Source organism: Lathamus discolor, chromosome Z, assembly GCF_037157495.1.
Source record: "Lathamus discolor isolate bLatDis1 chromosome Z, bLatDis1.hap1, whole genome shotgun sequence".
Lineage (NCBI taxonomy): Eukaryota > Metazoa > Chordata > Aves > Psittaciformes > Psittacidae > Lathamus > Lathamus discolor.
This window is the reverse complement of record NC_088909.1, coordinates 28964216-28987802: the sequence shown is the minus strand read 5'-3', so window position 1 is coordinate 28987802 and position 23587 is coordinate 28964216. Positions and strand designations below refer to the sequence as shown.

At 37.6% G+C, this 23587-nt stretch overlaps 1 protein-coding gene across 5 annotated transcripts in view; it reads right to left on the bottom strand.

Annotated features, from left to right (window-relative positions):
- The window catches only part of ARB2A (ARB2 cotranscriptional regulator A), a 298119-nt gene that overhangs the window by 261780 nt on the left and 12752 nt on the right, over positions 1-23587 (bottom strand). For 3 of the 5 annotated variants that reach the window (XM_065662654.1, XM_065662653.1, XM_065662655.1), the window contains 3 exons: positions 14118-14241; positions 11713-11814; positions 9010-9110 (listed from right to left, as the gene is read on the bottom strand). In XM_065662654.1, coding sequence (XP_065518726.1) covers positions 9010-9110; positions 11713-11814; positions 14118-14223 — 309 coding nt within the window. In that variant the 5' untranslated portion in view covers positions 14224-14241. Of the gene's footprint in view, positions 1-6940; positions 7094-9009; positions 9111-11712; positions 11815-14117; positions 14242-23587 lie in introns of those variants that run through there. The other 2 variants (XM_065662658.1, XM_065662657.1) reach the window with 2 other exon arrangements.

Sequence of the window (23587 nt, the reverse complement as noted above, 5' to 3'; positions counted from 1 at the left end):
ATCTGGGAGGGGGGCTGGGAGGATAAAAGAATGTCTCCTTCACAGGTTGACCACCCGAGAAGGAGAAAAAAGATGTGTAATTGCTAAGCACTTTTATTATATATCTCCCAAAGTATAAAGGTGGTGACCACACTGGGAACATAAGCCAGATCAATTTCATGATCAATGATTCTATTGTATTACAAGTCATTACCATAAAGTACAATGAGACAAGAACCTTAGCCCAAGGCCCCCAGCCGATAAACACTACCACAGCAAATACCGGCTCTAAGTAAGGTATGGTATACTGAGACTGTGAGATCAAGAGTAACAACTTTGAGAGCCAATAAATCAGCATTGTGACGAGTGACTATAAATCTACAACAATGAATGCTTATCACAGATACGATTAGACACACTCCAGTCAGATCTGTTGTTATCTCAACTCTTTGTGCCCCACGTTGGGTGCCAAAAAGAACTGTCATGGTTTAAACCAAGCCACACAGCTCATTCAATCACTCCCTCCCCCCCTGCCTTTCTCCCTCTTTCTTTCCTTCCCCCTCCACCCTGGAGGGATGGGGACGAAAATAGAATGTAACTCCCACAGGTTCAGGTAAGAACAGCCCAGTAACTAAGGTATAACACAAATCACTACTGCTACCACCAATGATACTAATGATAAGAGAAAATAACAAGGGAAGGGAATACAACACCACCCGCTGAACTAGTTCAACCCCCCCGAAGAGAGCCCGTACCTTTCCGGGTAATTCCCAGTTACCTCCCTGGGCATGACGTGCTGTGGTATGGAATACCTCTTGGGCTAGCTTGGGTCAGGTGTCCTGTCTCTGCTTCCTCCCGGCCTCCCCCCGTCCCTGGCAGAGCATAAGACTCACAAAGTCCTTAGCCAGAATAAACATTACTCAGCAACAACTAAAAACATTGGTGTTATCAGCTCTGTTCCCAGGCTGAAAGTCAAAGCCACAGCACTGCACCAGCTACTAAGAAGGAGAAAAACTGACTGCTACTGCCAAACCCAGGACATTATCTTATCACCAACAACATACTTAGGGTATCACTCAAGCGAATAATTCAAAGATTTAACAGATATACTGGGAAGTGACAAGAGGTGCAACCAACCAAAAACCACAGGAAGCAAATCTGGAAACCGTGAATGTGAGAAGGAATTGACACTATTTGTGGAGGAGCACGATGCTTCCCTGAATCATTACAGACAGGACAACACATGAGTTAGGATAAATAACTATGTACTAAGCCTCTCAAAATCCTAGGTAACTAACCTATTGAACTGATATTTCTTAATAGTCGTAACTGCATCTATCAGCTTCAGGCTCACTAACTGGGTATTTCTGCTGCAGCAATCAACACAAGATAACAGATACCAAAATTCAGTTGTGATTGAGTTAATGAATTGAGCAGCTGGAGCATCTTAAAGTAATTTTAGGTTGTTTGCACATAGAGAAATACAACGCTCTATTGATTTATAATTGAATTTTTTTCCTTCCAAATTATTCCTATTAAGGACTGACACAGCTGATACAACTTTATTAAAAAATATCACTATTCTGCTAAATTTCAATAAAAGTATTCCCAGAAAATTGAAAGAGATAAGTCTCTCATTGAAAACACAGAAAGTGTTAAATTCTTTATCTTAGGAAAGCTGAAAATCCTGTCAGAGAAGTAACTCTTCCAGAGTTCTGCAACGGAGGTGAAATAAACATATTTTAAAAGAGCTGCTTGATGAAGGCAGTAATCTACATAACTCCAGTTTTCAAAAATTCCTGCAGAAACAGTAGCAAAATACTTTGCCTTTCATAGAAACTTCTATTATCACTGATGGAAACAAGAACTGAACGTTCACGAGACAGAGGTGAACCAACTTGTTTCATCACATACGCTGATCTGTGTTCTGCCTAAGCACTACTTAAATATATGTTTTTGTAGTTACCTCGTTGACAAAAAAAAACATTTTTTTTCACCACTCTAACAAAAAATAAGCCAGCTATATCCCATCTTACTTCCTTGCTAAGAACTCTCTGATTTTGGATTTCAATCCAAATCAATCATTCCATCTAAGAGGGAATGATTAATAATGATAATTCAATTTTATTCTGCTGTGCAGTGAATCTTCTTTTGTTTTTTGTTTTTTGGTTTGTTTTTTTTTTTCTAGAAAGGAAAAAGAAAGGAATGGATGTATTTAGATAAAGGTGGATTAATCGTATTTTTAATCTCGGCTACATGAAAATGGTTGGTACAAAAGTTTATTAAGAACTGAGAGTTTAAACTTTTGCATATAAACCCAGGATGGCAAGAATGGTTCTAATTGAACTAAAGCTGCTGAAGGTTTTATTTTTAAAAAGCTCATGATTAACTCATTGAAACACTCCCCCTACTCCAATTTTTGTCTTCTTTTTAACAATTAGTACCATTCTTTGAATTGCAGCAACTTGCAAGTGCTTTATAAACAACCATCTGCCTTATTGTATCTTCTCTGCTTTTCACTGTTTATCAATTTAAAAATGTAAAACACATTTATCAACACATTTATCAACAATGTAACAAATTCCCATCTGGGTTTATGAGATGCTCATCATTTCTTTCAAGAATCATGCTAACAATAATTATGAAACTATCTCTGAACCTTTCGAGTACTGTCATGTTACAGTGATGAACCAACCTACTGCCAATTGCTGCCTACAAACTAGAAGAGTTCACTGAAGCACATCTGACATAATCATTCCAGTAAAAAGTCTTCACAAACAGCAGATTTTGAAAGCGGATTTAGCATATGCAAATGAATATATTGCATGCAACAAAGATTCATATTTAAATTTCCTTAGGTACTATTAAGTAGTCTTCACTCCTTGCTGTCTGTCCATCCGCTTCACTCACTAAAAAGAAAAGATAAACAGATTGCTAAAAGCTGAAATCTTTCTAAAATTCTGAAGACAGCACACATGCATGATTTAGATTTTTTTTCTGCTGCCCCTACTAGAATTTGCTTTTTCCTATAAAAAGCATTGGTTCAAAAATGAGTGAAGTAAAATGACTGGAACGTTATCGATTTGTATTACTTATGGTTTAGGAACTACTATGAGAAGAAATCCAATATTCTGCCCCATTTGCAGGTGCTTTACTTAGTTTCCTTAGTCTTTCATGTCATTTTTCCATTTCACAAGTACCTATCTCGAATTGAAAATAATCAAATTAGTATTACAAAAAACTTGTAGCCAATAAGGCATTGATTCCTAAAGAGCTGCATTTATATTTGACATTGGTGTTCAAAATGTGACAGGTGTCATTTAAGCTCTTCCTCCAACTGGTACATTCAAAAGTCTCTACTGCACGTGGGTTCTTCTCTGTCTAATAAGAAATGAGATCACACTTTAATTTATTTTAAAGACACTGCCCAATCTCCTCCTCCTCAGCTATTTTTGTCCAAAAAATACAACTCCAAATAGTTTTGTGACACTTCCTCCACTGTAAAATTTTGCTAAAGAAAAATCTTCCGCAACATTCATTAGCAGATGGGGCATAACTTGCCCATAAATAGCACTACCCAATTGCTTTCAAAGGAGACCACCCAAAATGGTATTTAACCACTTCCAAAATAACAATGGGGGAAATATTTAATCTAGATGTTTTCACTCTACCTTTGAAAGAGGACATAAATTTAGGAAGCATTCATAAGGTTCTCAGTAAGGATTTTTACTATCCCCATTAAAGTTTACACTTACTTGACTGTAATAGAAGACATTGAAAAAATTGATTTCATACACATTCAGCAGGTACCTGTTAAGTATTTGGCACCTAATTTCTTTGAACAGAACACCCTCTTCAATAGCCCCAGCCAAGTAAGCATCCCATGAAAGTGAATGTCCATGAACCTGCCTATATACCACATCACTACCAATCTCAGTAAGATATTTTTTTTCCAATCCCTAAATAATTAACAGCAAATACAAAATAAAGTCAAGGTACATAATTCTGCTTAATCCATGGTGTGCAGCACATAGTTTATTACAACTAAGTCTCGCTAGCCAGAGAAAATCTGGAATGCTTAACTGAAAACTGTCTGTGCAAAGAAACTGAAACTAAAGTGTAAGGATTTCTACTAATCATCTGCAAATTTTATTTGGAACTTGATCCTGCAGCCCTTATTCACAAGATCAGACCTATTGAGTTTATTCACATGAGCTTCGGCTGCAAGATTGGACCTTAAGTACTATCAGGTGCACGTGCAGCCTATCATCAGATTTTGGGTTATTCATGTAAGAAGCTATCTTTTCAAATGCAGACTACTTAATGCTTCCTTCTTCATTAACTTACATGTCCTCTTCTGCTGCTCTATGCTTTCATTTGTGCTATGTAAATAGCTTCTTTCTCTCAGTCATCCAAACAAATAATGCTCTTTGCAACCAAGGAGGAAATTAGTAGCAGGTGAACGCTTAGTTTTTAAATTATGTCGAGACCAAGCTGTTCTTTAACTTAAACGAGATCTGGAACAAAAAATATCCCATTTTACTACTTAGCAATCTTAATTATGGGTTGTCATTGTCATAATTCTACATACTTATTTCCCCCCCAACTCCCTTCCCTCCCCCCGAAATATTAACCTTGGTGGTTAATCTACTTTCTTACAAGCTGGACCCAACATTGTGCACATACTTTAAAGCAGTTTATTTAGTGGGAGAAACTTGTTTGAGGACATAAAATTAACTCTATCTTATAATAAATGAAACATGTATGGAATTTCTAACTTAGGTGTTCTATTTCTTTCATTCTGTACCTATCCTACATAAATATAAGGTATTTCTTGTGCTATGGTGTGGTAAGTGCAAAAAATAACCACAGCTGTTCTGCTAGCTGCTGCAAGTCAGACAGCCTGCAAGGACAAGGGATGGCATACACTAGTCCTTGAACAGGACCACTGTAGAGGCATTTATATCACAGTCCACATTATCATCTACATATTTATGAATCTTATTTGACTTAGGTAAAGTCACAAGTAGTCAATCAAATTGTTAGTATAGGTAAAAATATCTTCATTAGTGATGGCACTCACAAAAATATCTTTAAATATCAAATGGCCTCCAAGCAATCACTAAATCATTATTAGCCAGTGCTAGAGCTGTAAGAGGCAAGGAGAGGGCCAGACAGTAACTGATGCTAGGGATATTCTGGTTACTGACAACTGTAGAAGGAGAATGTGAATATTTTTCACATGAAATCTCATTATCAACACAACAATGACTGGCAAAATGCAAGGTCAAATCCCAGCAACAGATTTTAGTTGTAATTTCTTTATAATTTGCAGCTAATTTCAAAGTCATGATGAACCAGAGGCTGAAGCTGACCGTTGGCAATTTCAGTAGTGACAATATCAACTGAAAGTGCGGCACAAACGATAAACAAACGTCTATTTAAAAGGCATGGAGATGTACACAATCTGAGTCTAATCTGAAGTTTAACCTAGAATCCATATCTCCATAACATCTAGCAAGAAAAAAAAAAATAAATAAAAATTCAACCTTGAACTGAATGGTACGTCTGCAACGACTGAACTGTTGTCACAAAATTGTTCTCAATCGTACTTCAAACTTGCCACATGGATTAATCAGCAGTTAGAAGCAGCTGCAACACCATGTTCTGTGCACTTCTGTTGCCATTTTAATTTTTAAAAAGCAAATGGAGAGGCTCTCCACAAAATTCAATGCCGCAAAAGCAATGACTGAACCAGAATCACAAAATTATGAACAGTTCACTAAATTGTCTATTAGGAGCACATATCAAGAGGCGGCAGAACAAATTGTGTGCCTGAAATAACAGATCAATGAATGAAAAATAAAGAGATATAAGCAGTGGAGACGTTGACGAACCATTGTAATTTGTGAAGAATCAATTTCCATACAGCCAGAGTAATGGCAGAACATCACAGATAGTGCATTCATGACTTTTAACAGCAAAAAATTACTGAGCAGAAATTTATTAATGATCTGAAAAAGAGAGAACAATGCTGTGACATTAGGCCAGGAAGTACACTCACTTCTTAAAATTAGTAAAACCCAATAAAAGAAGCCCAGAATATATACATACAGTAAAGGAAAAAAAAAAAAAGAAGCCGCCTTCAGCAGGATGGGTATATCTTTTAAACATTAGAAAACCAGCACAAAATGACTGAACTAACAATAGAAGCATTGAACACCTAAATCACTTTTGTCTGATGACCCAAGTCTAGCTACCTCATCATCTCAGTGTATGTCCAGCTACATAAATGTTCAGCCACAAATATGTATTAGGGAACTCCTAAAGCGAAAGGATGATGTTTCAGAGCAAAGGCTGAAGGCCAGATTTTACTATACTGCCTTATGAATTATATGAGCTGCTGCTTCTTAAGCTACCACATTTGCTAAACATGTTACACCGGACTACAAAATGGCAAATCAGAGGGTAATATACTGCTTCTGTACTTTTCAACATCTACATCAGTGATTCACCAATCTATGGCACAAAAGAAGGTTCTATCTATGTGAAGAAATGCCAAGGGTCTTGCTGGCCAATGTCCCCTGCATTCTCAGATAACTATATAACCACTCACAGCACCAAAAACAATGGAGCATTTATAAACTTGTGGCATATTGAAGGAACTGTGTAGTACTGAGTACCTAGCAGACAACAGAGTGAAACACATGTGAGTTTCTTTTTTCTGTAAAAATACAAACCAAATAACTTAGAACAATTCACTCTGTCAGATTCCTGACCTCAAACCTTTTCTGTCTTTTACATACCAATATAAACAGTGTGCATTTTCAAAGATCACTCAAACCTGGAGAATTGCTATAATTAAGGCAAAATGCACAAGAAACAGTACAGATGTAAGGCACCCACTCCATGAACACACCCACCTCCTTGTTAACCAAAAATCACAGAAAATCATTCATACCATTACGAGTTGAAGCTGTGGCACTCGCTATTCAGACGTTCAGAATAAGGAATTTGATGATGTTGCCAAACATGTACAAGAAGGTGCGGTGACACAAGAATCTACATGGAGATACACTATTCTTTGTAGTTCTGTCTCATCCAATTCATTTATCTGGAAAATGGGGATATTTGAAAAATACAGGCACATACAAGGGTCTGCACACACAGACCCCAGAATAAGTGCTAATCTGTTTTCTGTTGAGAGAAGTGTGTATCAAGTAACTTAGACAATGCAAAGATTGGGCAATGGCACATTTTTTGGAAAAAATACAGTTGAGATGAAAGGGTGTGAGAAGCAGCAGCAGCAGCCCCCATTGCTTCCTCCCTGCCACAGTTCTCGCAGGAACGAGGAGGAGGAGATAAAAATGAAAGTTCTGGAGTCTCTGGTAAGAAAGATCTGGCAGGACAAAGCAGTGCTGAACAGCTGGGCAGCTCCAGCATAGCAGAAAGCCCTGCATGAAACAGAAGGGATGAGCGAGGATACAGCACCAGAGCACTGCCCAGCAGAGGTTAAGCACTGATGGCGTACTATTAGTGCTGATCCAGATGGGCAGAGACCTCTGCTGTGCGCTCCCTTCTGGACCCCACATGTTCTGTGCCTGCGGAAGCTCCCAGAGCCTATCTTGCTACTCTGAGAACAGGCCATGTAATTAGATACTTCTTCAGCTTAACAAAGGCATTCTTGGCAGCATGAGAAACCATATGAAATCATTTTGTGATAAATTTACTATGTACTTATTTATCAATTCAAGAAACTCAACCAAGATGCTTTACACTGTTTACTTTGCAATAGTGCAGGACTGGCTGTCATTTCAGGCCCTGTAGTTTTCCATTTACTTTTCAGTACACAATTACACTGGCTGGGGGGGTCACAAGAAGCTGGGAGACACAAGAAGCTGGGAGGGGTGCAGCCGTGACAGCTGACCCCAACTGACTTATCATATTCCATGCCATATACTGCCATGCACGGCAATAAAAGCTGGGGAAAGAAGGACGAAAAGGAGATATATGCAGTTATCTTCCAAAATCGACTGGTTGAAGCAAGTCCAGAGGAGTCCACAGAGATGCTGAGAGGGCTGGAGGAGCTCTGCTCTGGAGACAGGCTGAGTGAGCTGGGCTTGTTCAGCCTGGAGAAGAGAAGGCTCTGTGAGACCTTAGAGCAGCTTCCAGTGCCTAAAGGGGCTACAAGAAACCTGGAGAGAACTCTTTCTAATTCTTTCTAATAGAAAGACTCTATTTTGTGGACAGAACTGTGCATCCCCTTTCTCCAAAAGCCACTCTAAATCCAGCAGCATTACTACCTAGAGAATGTTCTTTCCGTGGGGCAGGGGAGGTTGTGACAATGCAAGGAACAGCACTGTTCTGCATTCAGCACACACTGCTTTGCATTCACTGAGATCAGCTGCCTTTCTCCTGAAGTCACTGTTCTCACTCCTGAAGTATTACAGAAAACATGGCACTGAAATGAAAGTCATTTTAACATAGAAAAGAAACTAAGATCCGTTGCTTTTATAGCTACTACATCCACAGCATCCCTACAAAAAGCCTACGAAGTACCAGTAGCATCCAAAATCTAATACACCAACAAATATTTAATAAATTATTCTTCAGATCTCTAGTCAATTAACCTAGGTGGTCCTGGTATCACTTCGTAACATGAGAAAACTAGCCAATGCATCTATCTTCAGCTGTAAGGTAAAATGCCAGTTTTGTATCCAATGCTTCACTGTGAGAATACTGCACTGTATAATATTCTCCAATTTGTGTAATCTAGATGACATTCTATTTTGAACATACATTAAAGTCAAACTGTAGTCTAAATCGCATCTTAAGCTATACAGCAAATAATGGAAATTACTGTTAGAGCATTAACACACAATAAATCCTGAAATACCTTTTGTTAAATGACTGCAGCCTCACTAAATCTTTATTGACATACATAAAAGTATCACTTCTACAGAGTAATGCTACAAAACCCACAGCACTCCAACATATATTTGCATGCATACACACACACTATTCATATACCTCTCCAAGAGCTTCATAGCGCTTTTGGTTCCATCTATGTAAATCTTCTCGATAATTAAAGACAAATGGCTCCCCAGTTTTTATGTGTCTTAACTGCCCTTCTGGAAAAGAAACAAAATCATTACATTTCAGTAACTTCTTCATTAGAAGACATATTTAAAAGAAGTCTACATATAAAAATTGGGCTATTATGAATTCCTTTTCATTTATGGTTACAGTATTTTTGAAGAAAAACAACTGCAGCATAACTACAAAATGCATTCCCCTTGAATGGTATATATTGCTAAATAAAGCTAAACGTAAGTGATGACAGTGAAATTACATGAGGACACCAAAATGCTCTGCAAGAAATATTTATGTCTCAACTGCTATGGATTAACAGTGAAATGTAAACATTAGTAGTTAATACTTGATGTGCGGTGTCAATTAGGTGATCAAATTGTAGCTATAAATCCCCCACTTCAAAACCAACAATTTATAAGGAAATGCGAGTACAACATGGGCTGGAGGCTGGAAGGAAAGGCAACATTTTTTTTTTCAAGATTAACAACATTTTAAATTAATTTGAAAAAAAAGCACAGTTAGCGTAAGTATCTTAACTCCTAGACACAGGGCAATCAGGTAGGAGCTCTTACACTCAAAGTACATCAAGATTACAACACTAGAATAAAAGGAGATATGATCAGAGCAAACCCACATGCTATTCTGAGATTCCAGTGTAACTTTCTGTAGTTGGCCTTGTTTATAGTGAAAGTTTAGTATCACACCCAACCACAGATATTAACATGGACTGAGTTAAAATAACAGCAATAAAAAAATGGCAACCAACAGGAAGTAGTTTTAGGAAAATGGGTATCTTACCAGTAATGTTTCAACTCATTAGACAAAACACAAGTTATGATCTCGAAGCACCACAAATCAATTTAAATCAAAGAAACATTAAAAGCAGGGAGGTATATGTATGAATCTCCTTTGAAAGCTGAAATGTCTGCATGATGAAAGTCAGGCTTCTTAGCAAAATGTTTCCTCTTGAATAGTAAGAAATTACTAACTTAGTTCACACCTTTTCAGGATCTTTAAGGTTTGACTCCTGATGTTTTAAATAAAGTATTTAAGATCTGACATCTATAATAGTCTGCTTATCTCTTTATTTGACATTTTTTCCAGACTTGTCTTACCTCACGTACTAGACACCAGGGAAACATCTCTCCCAAATTTTGTATCCCTGTCTCAGGTCCAAATACCCTTCTCACATTTTCATCGTAACTTTATCTTCAGCTGTTCCTTCTCAGCTACTTACTCTTCAAGTATTCCATTCACCAGAACATGAAGTAGCTCTCTCCACAAGTAAAGTGGAGCAAATACCCAGTAAATATTTTTCTTTGGCTTTCAGGAACTTCAGATTCTTTAAATCTGATAAAAATCTCCCTTACTTTTCCATCACAAAAAAAAGCAAGATTATGACATGATTACAGGACCAAACATTTTAATTAAATGTACAAAAGCAAAACAGAGATCTTTTTGCTTTGCTGCCCAGCAGCATGTGTTCTGCTGCATTCTATGGAAATCACTCAGTCTGTGAGGACAGTGATGGAATATTCAATAACATCATTCTAAAACACTGTTCTCCAAAATTAAAATTTCATCCCTTTTTATCAACCACATACGAACCATTAACTCTGAAGTCAGTAAGGAAGACAGTAGACATTGTGCAGATCTAAAAATAAGGAGCTGAAAAGTGACAGAGCTGAACCCCTCCCATCAAAGAAAGAGCATCACTTTCATGACACTTTTAGTCTCTAAGTACCTTCCTGTGAAAGCCATCAGGGTATTAAAAAGCTAAGTGTTGCATAAATGACTATTATTTAAAGGAAAGCTCTTTTTTTCTTTAAAAGTCAAGATGTAAGATGGGCAGATTTAGAAACTAAAGTTCCTCTGTTCATAGAGCAGGCACTGCAAAGGAGTAAAACTGTAAACGTCCCCATTTGTCCTACAGGTTTCAAACAATCTTGAAAGAGCCATTTGCTTGAGTCTGGTACTACTTTAGCTCAGAGGCTTATTTCTCATTTTAAAATCTCATGGATTTTAAAATGCATGCACTGGAAATTATAAATACTACTAATTCATTTAACATACAGATTCAGCTACCTGGAAGTACTCGTAGTCATCAAACACTTAGCTGTGATGCAAAATCGTGATCCACATCAGAAGAGCAAGAGGCAGCCTATCACAATGTTCATTCTTTCTTCCATCAATATAAACAGGTGTTTTTCTATTGATATTAATAAAATAGCTGGGATAAATCATTATCCTAACAACTTCTTTTGTATCTATAAAAATGAATCAGTAAATAAAACGTTTCTTAAATGAGTGACTACCCTTTAATTTTGCCTGCTAATGCTACTGAAATTATTTTCGGAATTTTTTTGTATTAACACTGCTGTAACAGAAAACAGGAAGTCAGAAAGTATGCACAATACAAACCTACAGTATTGTATGAAAGGAGGGAATTTTGTGACAATTTATGAAATTAAAAAAAATAATTACTTAGCTAGATTTACAAGTGTGTTACCACTAAGGCTTGAAATTTTATTCTTAACTGAAAAGTGTGAAATTCTGATAGGGACTTGTATGGTATAATTAAAGTTCTGATAACCTCTCAACACTATTCTAAGTATAACCTTTAAAAATCATATGACTTACTTTCATTAAAAATGTACTCAAATCCTTCCAGAGTATCAGGAAATTCGAGTGGTGGCTCATCTTTTTTCATTAGTTCATCCAAGTCTATTCTAGACAATAAATCTAAAAAAAAAAGACAAGAAAAATTACATAATGCATGCTATGCCTTTTTTATTTCACTGTTATCACTGACAAACTTGTTTGTTCAGATTTGTATATCTTAAGGGCAGAAGGACATCCTACATACTACTAAGCACAGAACATTCTTATGGGAAATCTCATTTCAGATTCAAAAGCTGGGCCTCACTGTCAGTGCATCTTCTTACTTATTTATTTATTTACCTGCCTATTTATGTCTAATGTTGACCAAAACATACAGGGAGAGAGAAGTCACCAAAGACATAGGGATTTGCTTCAATGATTCACTGCCCTCAATGTTAAAAATACACCTCTGGTATGCATCATGGTTTTAACACAAACTTATCTAGCTTCAGTATCAAGTCATCAATACATTCTCGTTTGACTTCATGAAGAGCTTAAATTATCAAATGAACATCATCTCATAGACATTTACCAGTTGTGTCACCACAACGATCCTTAACCTTCTCTTTGATTCCCAAACAGGCTACGCTATCTGAACCCTTCCTTTAGCCACCCTCCTTTAACAACTCTCAAGGTAGAGAAAACACCATCCATTTTATTGCAAGCATCCTTGTCAGACTAGGATGGTATAACCTAGCACAGCCTTCATTCACCAAAATAAACAGTCTTTACCTTAGATTTAAGGATTCATATTTAACCAGAGGCAAACATATAGGGACATCTTTTGCTTACATCTAACTACTACATAACTGCTGCATATGCAGATAATAGTGTACGATAATCCCTTCTCTCTTCATTGTCCACCACCACATAGTGCAATATCATTCTAATACACTGATTATTAATTAAAAAAAAATAATCAAGAAATGATTCAGCAGGATTCCACTGAAATATATTCTCCTACTTCCTTAATTTGATTAAATTAATTAATTAAAGACCACAAAACCACTAGGTTCAGGAGTGCTACACAGACTTTGAAGTATTACTGTTTCATAAATCAAGATACCATGTACTAAACCAAGGAAATGTGTTAAGTATTCTAAGTATACTGTACCTTTAGCACCCAAAACAGTAGCTCAAAGAAAACAGTTTGAAAAGACTCATTTTCTTTAAACTTTCTTTGTTTGACATTAACTACACTTCCATCCTTTAATTACTTTAAATCATTATTTGAATACATTTTGTATCACTATTTCTGCTTAGTCTTGTCACCAGTGACAAGCCTACAGGTTACCCACATTACCTAAGCTTAGTATTGGCACGTTAATCCTCTGGAATTTCTACAGTGTTTAAAATGTATTGAAAATTAGCTTCAACATTTTTGAGAGTTCCTTCTCTAGCAAAATGGGAGCTCACTAGGTTGCATGAAGAAAACAACATCCTCAGAGAAAGCTTTCATTATCTGGAGTATTTATTTCTTGGACAATCAAATTATTGGCAAGTATAAAACCGGAGTTTTACTTTTCACATCATGAAGAATCATCTCAAAAAACATTAATTTGACAGAATTAGTAGAAGTTTTGAAACAAACACCACACAGGTTTTCATCTAACATTTCCAAAAATACAGCTGTAACTGAACAAACACCATCTACCATCACTGTATAACAACACATATTTCTAACAATACTTCCGCAGAAATCAGATTTTTACACTGGAGTTGCAAGGTATATTCTTTTCTCTTTTGAAAGACAATTTAGTGAGTAAATGTATGATGCAAGCAATTTAAATCAAATGTTTGCTTAGCTCACTTGTAGGTCTAACCAACTCCACGTACTTCCAAAACTGAAAAACACTGTACGAAAGCTGTAATATAGGGTTTTTTTCCTCAGGAAAATTACTCCGCTAAGTCACTTCAGTCCACTGATTTTTTAAAAGAAATAATACAAAAAAACCCACTTTATAAAATCAACATGGCAGTCAATGCCCTGAAAATGTTTTCCCTGCTAACATTTTTGTCAGAGATTTTTAAAAGCTGTAATAAGGTTTTATAATTATAAGTGGCATAAAAATTAAATGACAACTCCCAGAAACTAAGAACACAGAAACACCAGCAAACTTTCTCAAAGGCTAATTATGAAAATTTAAAAATGAATGAATATAGTATTCTGTTACCACAGATCATTATTTTTCATATCTTGTTATGAAAATACTGATAATGGACACACCATTAGACAAAAAGCATTAGTATAGACAGACTAACAGTCTTTTCCATTACTGCAGTTCCCAGACTCTAACCCATAGATACATCAAACTATTTTCCTTTCTTTAGTAACTGTTTCTGAAATGTCAATATATATATAGAGAAGGCAGAGAGACTCATACCCTTTAATGCAGTTGTCTTCTCTTTTTCATCTGGGCACCCTGGCTGGAGCTGAGCCATCATTACCCAAACCGTCAACAGATTTAGAATACTGAGGTAGAAGTACATTAATCTTCAGTGGGCAATCTGAAAATCAACAAGAGTTGGAAATTAAGAGATTAACTGACTTCTATTTCAACAGATCTCATTTCCTACTGCTTATGTCACAAAAAACCCAGAACTTGTTTCTAAAGCAAAACTTTCGTAAGTATTATAAATCCCTAGGATATGCAAGGTAAAATGAAAACTTTCCACTCCTTCGAAATTTATACTGGACACTGAAGTCTCATCACACTATCCTGTATTAAGACATTTTACAGGAAGTGTGACACACACTCCAGAATCAAGTTTGGTCAAAGACTCAAGTTCATAAGAAAGAACACTAACTTTACCCTAATCCTAAAAGGACATTTAGCTAATTGATCCTTCTTTTTTGTGATTATAATGTAATATCAGTAAATGGTAAACCTTTTAAAGAAGCACCACACTTTGTAAGTCCAAAGTAGAAGATATAAGAAAACACAAAACATAAACAATAGGACTTCCACAATCTGTAAGGATTTTCATCATCAATTAACTCCACTTTATTGCTCTTATTGTACTATTTAGTTTTGGTTTTAGTAAAAAATAGATGGAGCACATTTTGAACCACTGTGTTATCGGCACTGAAATGTATAAAGTAAATGTCCAGATACAGAATGAACCTAGATATTCTCAAGGTGAGAATTTACATGCAAAATATATTTATAAATTTCTCCTAGTGCACAGAAGTCAACCCAGACATTCAAATCTGTACTCTCTTTCATCCTGAATCTGACACCAGGGGAGCAAACAACCACATCACAATCACCATTTCCTCCTTCTCAGTAAAAAGACTTCCATGCATTGAATTCTTTTTCCCTTCATCTTTCTTTGGTTCTTCGTTTTATCTGTCAGTCATTACCAAACTGTTCTATTCTTTTCCCCAATATACTTTACTATAGATGTCTTTCCATGAACTGTATCAGCAGGAAAAAAACCAAACAACCCACAAATAAGTGTAATAAAGACTATTTTTCTATTGTCTTTGGAGAACACCTACTAAATGAAATATTTTCTTGTAGATTAAGGAAAAATTCAGCAATTTAAGGTTGGTTGTTTGGTTTTTTAAGTTGGGGTTGAAGAAAGTCCTATGATCCATTCCACAAGTTGGACATACAGGAGACTTTGACATGTTCCTTTGCAGAAGCCTGTTCAGATTACGCTGATGTGAAATGACAGTACACTGCCAGAAGTCTTTTGAAGACACAATTCTATCAAGAAAGCTCTGCTTCGATTGTGTACCATTATGTCACAGCTCAACATGATTCAGTCAAAATGTACATCTTTTGGCTAACACCTTCATCAACTCAGTACTCGTAACAAAGGTAATCAACAAAAATAACAGCAAAACCACAGAGACATTTGTTTGTATTTTCTAGTGTATAATTTAGTCAATGTAAACATTCCAATGACTCAAATGACTATTCACACACATGGATGGTATTAAAGGCTTTTCTCAAACGCCTCCAAACAGCCCACTGACGAAACATCACTGAATACAAAATTTTGTTCATCATCAGTTCGTACATTTGCAGCACAAAACTATGTACATTCTACTAAATCACTCAGAAAAGAAACAAACTAATTCCAGTTAAAATTATTAGGTGTGCTACAAACTGACAGTGATAGTGCTTTGTGATAGCCCAGATTAAAATTATTGTAGTCATACAAATTAAGTAGTACTCCCTACACAATATTTGAAAATTCATAATTGGGTGTAGATACATTAATGCAGTTACAAAACACATACAGATGCTCAATAACTTGTTATTACCCAAGGGAAGAAACATAAAATTTATCTGAACAGATGTATCTTGGTAAACAAACCCCCATCCCCTAATCAGATAAATCAATGAAGAAATGAAGAAGCCCTGGCATTCTTGTCTCTACAATGGATACCCTTCTTCCTTAAACAGATGAAGACCCCACCACTGACAGAGGAGTAGGTAACAGGTACACTTGCTAAGCTGGAAGCACCAAAAAGCAAATAAATAAATAAATCAGAATTCAGCTTTCGGAGACAGAATTTCCAGTTCTGTCTGACAAACTAAAAAAATGTTACAGCAGCCACTGGAGGGAGGACTTGATATTAGAATGAGGATGAAACAAGCACACAGTATTTTATACATTGTTTGTATGAACACCGCATTTTGTGGAATCCCTCACTGGTGTATGTTTAAATAACAAATTGAAAAAATTACACGAGAGGTTGGATTTCCTTTCTTTGACAGACAGGTTCCAAATCAACTATAGTCTGATGGTGCAGAAATGAATAGTGGGAAAATTATAAAGCTCTCCCATATGCAGGAATATGCAGTTTATTTTAGGCATCAGTTTCTAGCCCCAGTGATCTTTAACTTCATACATTGAGTACTCCACGTAATTCCCAGACACTATCATCAAGTCTCTCATAGCAAGTAGAGATTATTTTACATATGTTATTCTGTACAATTACTTGGATACTTCTTTTAAAAACATCTTTTCTGTGATATTTTTTTTAGCATGAGCTACACAAAGCATTCTTCCTAACAAGCAAGTTACTATATCACCTGAAGAAATACTTATAGTAATTAAGTTTATTGCCATGACAATGTATATTTATTTTTATGTATCTTGCTTTCGTATGTAAACTGAAGTATTTGATCACAAAATATCTTACGCATATTCTGTGCCTCTTCAACTCTATGCCCAGCAATACTCAAAATAATTTGGCAGTAGAAATATTCTTGTTTCATAGTTTCACATGAGAAAACAAAGGGCTACATTGTCATCATACCTCTAAATATGCAACTATAGAGCTGATGGATTCACGACTGCACATATTCTGACTCTGAAACAAATGCACACATACACAGATTTCAGTGAAGACTTCAACTAGTCTTCATTGCGTAAATTTAGCTTGAGATGCGGCAAAAGTTGTAGTATATAATTTGGCTCTACATTAGCAATACCTGAAACTAAGTCAATGCTACAAATGTTCCAAATGAGGCTACAAATAATTGATGTGCTAACCCACCACAAGTGCAACACAAGGAAAAAACACAAAAGTATTTTCAAACAGCACAAGTTCATCAAGGCTATCTGAATGTAATCTGAACAGGAGATATCAGAATCCTTTTATTACACTGCTTCATTACAATACAGTTGAATTAGAGCCCTGTTCTTTGTAAACTAAAATGCCAAGCAAGCTAGGGACAAGTGTGGGTCAGATATGTGCAATTAGGCTGATGACTAAGACCCAGCTTTTCTTCTGAGAGATGGCTGGGTGACACTTTGGCTCTAGTCCCTTCTCGGTATTGGTTCCACAAAGCAAAAAAACCCCTACTTTACTCTTAGTAGGATTCTCTGTCTATAATTGGATTTTACCTATTTCAGCTTTTACTGCTCTACAGATGACATCAGTAAGAACTGCATCAATTAAGGTCGTACCTCTCTTCCCTCTACTTACAAGACCCTCTTTTCAGCTTCTTACAGGTTTGCCAAACTTCAGCTTTGAAAGCCAATTACTTCCAGTATGCTTTAGACTAAACTTTAGACTAGGTTTTGAAAAAGTTCAGCTAAAATATCTCTTGTATATGAAGAAGGTTCAGAGACAGTATCTTCTGCTCAGCTCTGCTGATGTTAATGAGCAGCTACAGCATCTGCTTGTTGCAGAGATCAGAAATTTAGCCAGAGGATCAGCTTTCCAGTGTGTGCCTCTTAAAGCCTGAACAGATCTGCCCAAGTAAAAAATGTTTTTTGCACATACTTACTATAGACTTATTAAGACTTATCAGAATTTCCAGAAAATGTATGTATTTGCCTAACGCATGCTCCATACAGGTGCAAAAAGCCAGAGGGAAGATGAACAGGAGGGGAGTAATAGATGCTAGAAGACCATCTTTAACCACTAGAATACAAAGATCACGAAGTCTCTCAATCGCCACATTTTATCAAATGTGTACATCGCCACATTTTATCAAATGGTGGTGGAACCTGCTGATAAAGTACATGACAATAAAGGCTGATATGCACAGCAGCTCCGTTTCAGTGTTATTCACCCCGTAAGCTCAAAAAGCAGATGACTACGAGCTATATACACTGGACTATGAGCTATATGCATTAGCGACCCAATCATGTCAGCAACTCGGCTGTTTATACAAGGCAGTGACAATAAGATTCCACACACTGATACTTTAATTATTTCAGTTTAATTTTCCTGAAATGCTGGAACTGAATTTCATAAACTTATCCATGTAAACATGATCCAATAAAGATGTCAAAATAATAGAAAGAGGGAGTACGACCTCAACACAGCACCTGGGAGGTGAACAAGACAGTCTTACCAACTGCAAACGAGGTTCAAAATGATCATTCAGAATTCTTCTGCAGTAGCAACAGCTTTGAATACATGCACTGGTTTTGTCTGCGACACAGTAGTTTGCTTTACAGTAGCTGATAGAGAACTATGCTTTGGATTTGTGATGAAAACAGTGTCATAGAATCATAGAATAGTTAGGGTTGGAAAGGACCTTCAGATCATCTAGTTCTAACCCCCTGCCATGGGAAGGGACACCTCACACTGAACCATGTCACCCAAGGCTCTGTCCAACCTGGCCTTGAACACTGCAGGGATGGAGCATTCAGAGCTTCCCTGGGCAACCCATTCCAGTGCCTCACCACCCTTAAAGAACTTCCTCCTTATATCCAATCTAAACTTCCCCTGTTTAAGTTTGAACCTGCTACCCCTTGTCTTATCACTACAGTCCCTGATGAAGAGTCCCTCCCCAGCATCCTTATAAGCCCCTTTCAGATACTGGAAGGCTGCTATGAGGTCTCCACGCAGCCTTCTCTTCTCCAGGCTGAACAGCCACAACTTTCTCAGCCTGTCTTCATACAGGAGGTGCTCCAGTCCCATGATCATCCTCGTGGCCCTCCTCTGGACTTGTTCCAACATTTCCATGTCCTTTGTGTGTTGAGGATGCCAGAACTGCACACAACACTCCAAGTGAGGTCTCATGAGAGCAGAGTAGAGGGGCAGGATCATCTCCTTCGACCTGCTGGTCACACTCCTTTTGATGCAGCCCAGGATACAGTTGGTTTTCTGGGCTGTGAGCACACACTGAAGCTGGCTCATGTTCATTTTCTCATCAACCAACACCCATCATAAAGTTGGCATTAGCCCACCTCACAAGCATGTCAAGGTCCCTCTGGATGGCACCCCTTCCCTCCAGCATATCAACCGAACCACACAGCTTGGTGTCATCAGCAAACTTGCTGAGGGCACACTCAATCCCATTGTCCATGTCAGCGACAAAGATGTTGAACAAGACCGGTCCCAACACCGATCCCTGAGGGACACCACTCATTACTGGTCTCCAGCCAGACATTGAGCCATTGACCACAACTCTTTGTGTGCCGCCATCCAGCCTGTTCTTTATCCACCGCGTGGTCCATCCATCAAATTGATGTCTCTCTAATTTAGAGACAAGGATGTCATATGGGACAGTGTCAAACGCTTTGCACAAGTCCAGGTAGGTGACATCAACCACTCTACCCCTGTCCATCAGTTCTGTAGCCCCATCATAGAAGGCCACCAAATTGGTCAGGCAGGATTTCCCCTTAGTGAAGCCATGCTGGCTGTCACCAAGCACCTTGTTGTTTTTCATGTGCCTTAGCATGCCTTCCAGCAGAATGTGCTCCAAGATTTTGCCAGGCACAGAGGTGAGACTGACTGGTCTGTAACTCCCTGGGTCTTCCATTTTCCCCTTCTTGAAAACGGGGGTTGTATCTCCCTTTTTCCAGTCATCGTGAACTTCACCAGACTGCCAGGATTTTTCAAATATTATGGATAATGTTGGTAGTATTGGGACACTTTAGTTATTAGTGCTCACATGAAATCAAGGCCTTTTCTGCTTGTCACCATGTCCCACCAGTAAGCAGGCTGGGGGTGCACAAGAAGCTGGGAGGGGGCACAGCTAGGACAGCTGACCCCAACAATATTATGTGCCATATACTGTCATGCTCAGCAATAAATCTGAGAAAAAAGGGACGTTCAGAGCTGTGGTGTTTGTCTTCCCAAGACACTTTACACGTGATGAAGCCCAGCTTTCCTGGGGATGGTTGAACACCTGCAATTCTGTGTTTTGCTTTGCTTGCTTTTGCACAGCTTTTGCTTTAACTATTGCACTGTCTTTATCTCAATCCACGAGTTTCCTCGCTGTCACCCTTCTGATTCTTTCCACCATCCCAATGCACAGAGAATGAGGAAGCAGATATACGGGGCTGCCTACAACACGCATACAACTAAACCACAACAATGCATAATACAGTACTCTCTTAAATCTCCAGAATATCAATAATTAAGTGTATGAATAGCCTTACTTCTGTTGAGGCAGATGGATAGTTATCTGACAAATCATGCAGGCAACTCTGGGGACAGAAAAAGTGAAGACAGTAGAATACTGCACAGAGAACGCTGCATTGAGAGGTCAATTCATAATTTGCAGATGTTCTTATGGAATATTATTGAATACTTGAAAACTGAAACATTTTTAGATTTCCTTATATTCTTTTTATATTTCTTTTTTTATATTTAATATTTATTTTTTTGTATATTTCCCAGGCATTCAGCCTGAATGATTTCTTTCAATGCTCAGAACTATGGGCGGGTGGATTCCCAGATTAAGAACTTTGAAGTATCTTCCCCAGCTCTACCAATCTCAGCACCCAATTGTACAATGATGAGTAGGACATTAATTTCAAGATGCCTTTCTCCACCACCTTCTTCAAAGTCTGGTAATAATCCTTCACAAACAACAAATGCTAGGGAAAATTCAAGGAATTAATGTTTATGAAGAACTAATGGTGTTCTGCAATTAAAGACTCAAAAAAACCCCATGCAACGTGTAATAATGCCATATTCAGTGCAAGATTTGTATTGTGTTGTTCCATTAATGCACAGGGCTACATCTTAGATGATGAGGACAAAAAAAAAAAAAAATGTTGAAGCAATATAATCATTTTGAAAACATGTCAGATTTGTGTGAAGTGCTCTTTAATTACAGAACCAGATATTCCTGTCAGTGTATGTTGCAAGGATGAGTCACAAGGACTTTGCACAATATTACCTCATAACATACCTGAAACTATTCTGTGATTGTTTGTTAAAAAAAAAAACTGGTTTGGATGACATTTTAATATTACTACATTGTCAGTTTTAACGAGATTCTGGCTTGAAAGATGGGGTAGAGAAGACTGACTCTCAGTAGCCTCATCTCTGTACATACTAAGCAGTTACAGGACAAAGCCAGAATTTTTAATCTTTTTTTAATGTCATCTTCTCTCAAGCAATCCCATGGGTCAGAGAAAAGGGCCTCTGAACACCATAAAACTCGAAGACTATTAAAAGAGCCTTCTCTTAGGACAGACACCAAAGTAATTTGCAGGACGGCCACAGAAGAAGAGAGAGAGAGACTGGAAAACTCTAGGGAAACGCTTCCTGCTTAGTCTACCATCAAAAGCTGCTAAAAAACCCTAGACATATGCATATGTCTCTAGTACTTTAAAACCACTTTTTTTTTTCTCTCCCCTTTTGCTCTTAAGTAATAGTATGACTTTCAGAAGGGGCTGTCTGCCATTCAGACTCCTGAAAAGAAGACAGACAGACCAGGTAGAAATGCAGTTAATCTAGGTCTGCAGCCCAGGTCCTCACACACAGGAAGATATTTCTAATTCTACTCCAGGCTCCATGCTGAGGAGGTGCACAAAAAGAGACTAGGGAAAACTAAGAGGCACCCAGATTTCTGTGACATGCCTGTTTCCTCCAACACCTTCCAGAATGTGCACACGAAAAGAATAAATATCAACACTCCACTACTCTATGTTTAATGCAGACACTCTGATGACACAGAAATATCTATAACAGATGGATGCTATGCAGAATCAAATCATGCACAACTGAAATGAACACACAGGGCTACTGAAGACATCAGTTCATCATCAAAATAACTTATTTCAGAATCAGACTAAAAGCCCCCAAACTCTCATAATATGCCTATCTCCTCTCTGCACCAGCATCTGCCTCAAGAAATCTGCCTTACAGCTCTGCCCATAGCTTCTCCTGCTGTAGGATATCCGTCTCCTCGATTTTATCATTTCTCCCAGCTTTACTAGTACAGTATCTCAAACATCTTTGCTCTGCCCTCAACTTGAGGGGCAGCACATGCTTTTTGGCCAGCTGAACCAAGAAGCACTGCTTCATTTCAACTAGGCGGCAGGCAAAGCAAATAGCCCTGTTAAACACATGCAATCCACAGATTTGCCTCTGCTGACTGTCAAAAACCAGCACTACATTGATATATATATATATATACACAAAATGTGAATAATATAAACACATTATCCTTTTAGCTCAATATTTAAATTAACTGCATCTTAAAATTTTGACTGCATCATAACTATTTTGGATTTTTTCACATTAGTGGCTCCTCTTTTACTTTCCATTACAAAACAATAAAAAGAACAAAGATTAAAAAAAAAAACCAAACAATTAAATTTCATTTTTCTTACTGGTTCAGCTTTAAAAATGGAATATTTACACTAAACTTAATATTTACATTAAAAATATTCCATTAATTGCCTCAGTCAGTTAACTTTAATCACACTTCTCTAGACAGCTCTGCTACTGTCTTATCTACAACCCTGCTATTTCTGCACAAAGCCAAGATTGCCAGACAGCTGTAACCATTGCACTGTAGAGCAGTGCCTTTCTAGGCTGGAAAAGATGTCTGGAAGAGGTCTGGTTCCCAGGCTTCCACTGGACCTTCCCTTTGTTATAACTTGTATCAGGTAAGCCAGGGTGCTGCTAAGACAAGCTTTCAATATTTCCAGTTAGTGAAATTCTGCTATGCCTTTGAGGAACTTACTCCAATATTTAGTATTTCTAACAGATTTTCTTTCTCTTATACACAGATGAAATTTCTTCTCTCACCAGGCATCCTTATGAACAGAAAACACAACTCCTCTACAACCACCAGAAGGTACTGGATGACTGATGACATCTCTCCAAGCCTTCTCTCCTCTACAGACTTCCTTGAACCTTTCACCAAATGCTGACTTCTCTAACCTTCTCTAACCTGACTTCCTTCCAGCATACTAATCATCCTGGTGATGAGTGCTTCTCTAATTTTTCAATGCCCCTCTTGAAATGAGGGAAAAAAACATACATAGTACCCTAGGTACGCTTTACCAGTACAAGCAAGGACACGCCGCTGGCACTGTTCAGCTTGCCATCCCACAGCACCTCCAGCTCCCTTTTAGCAGAGCTACAGCCCAGCCAGTACTGCTACTAGAAAACAAAATCAATGATTTA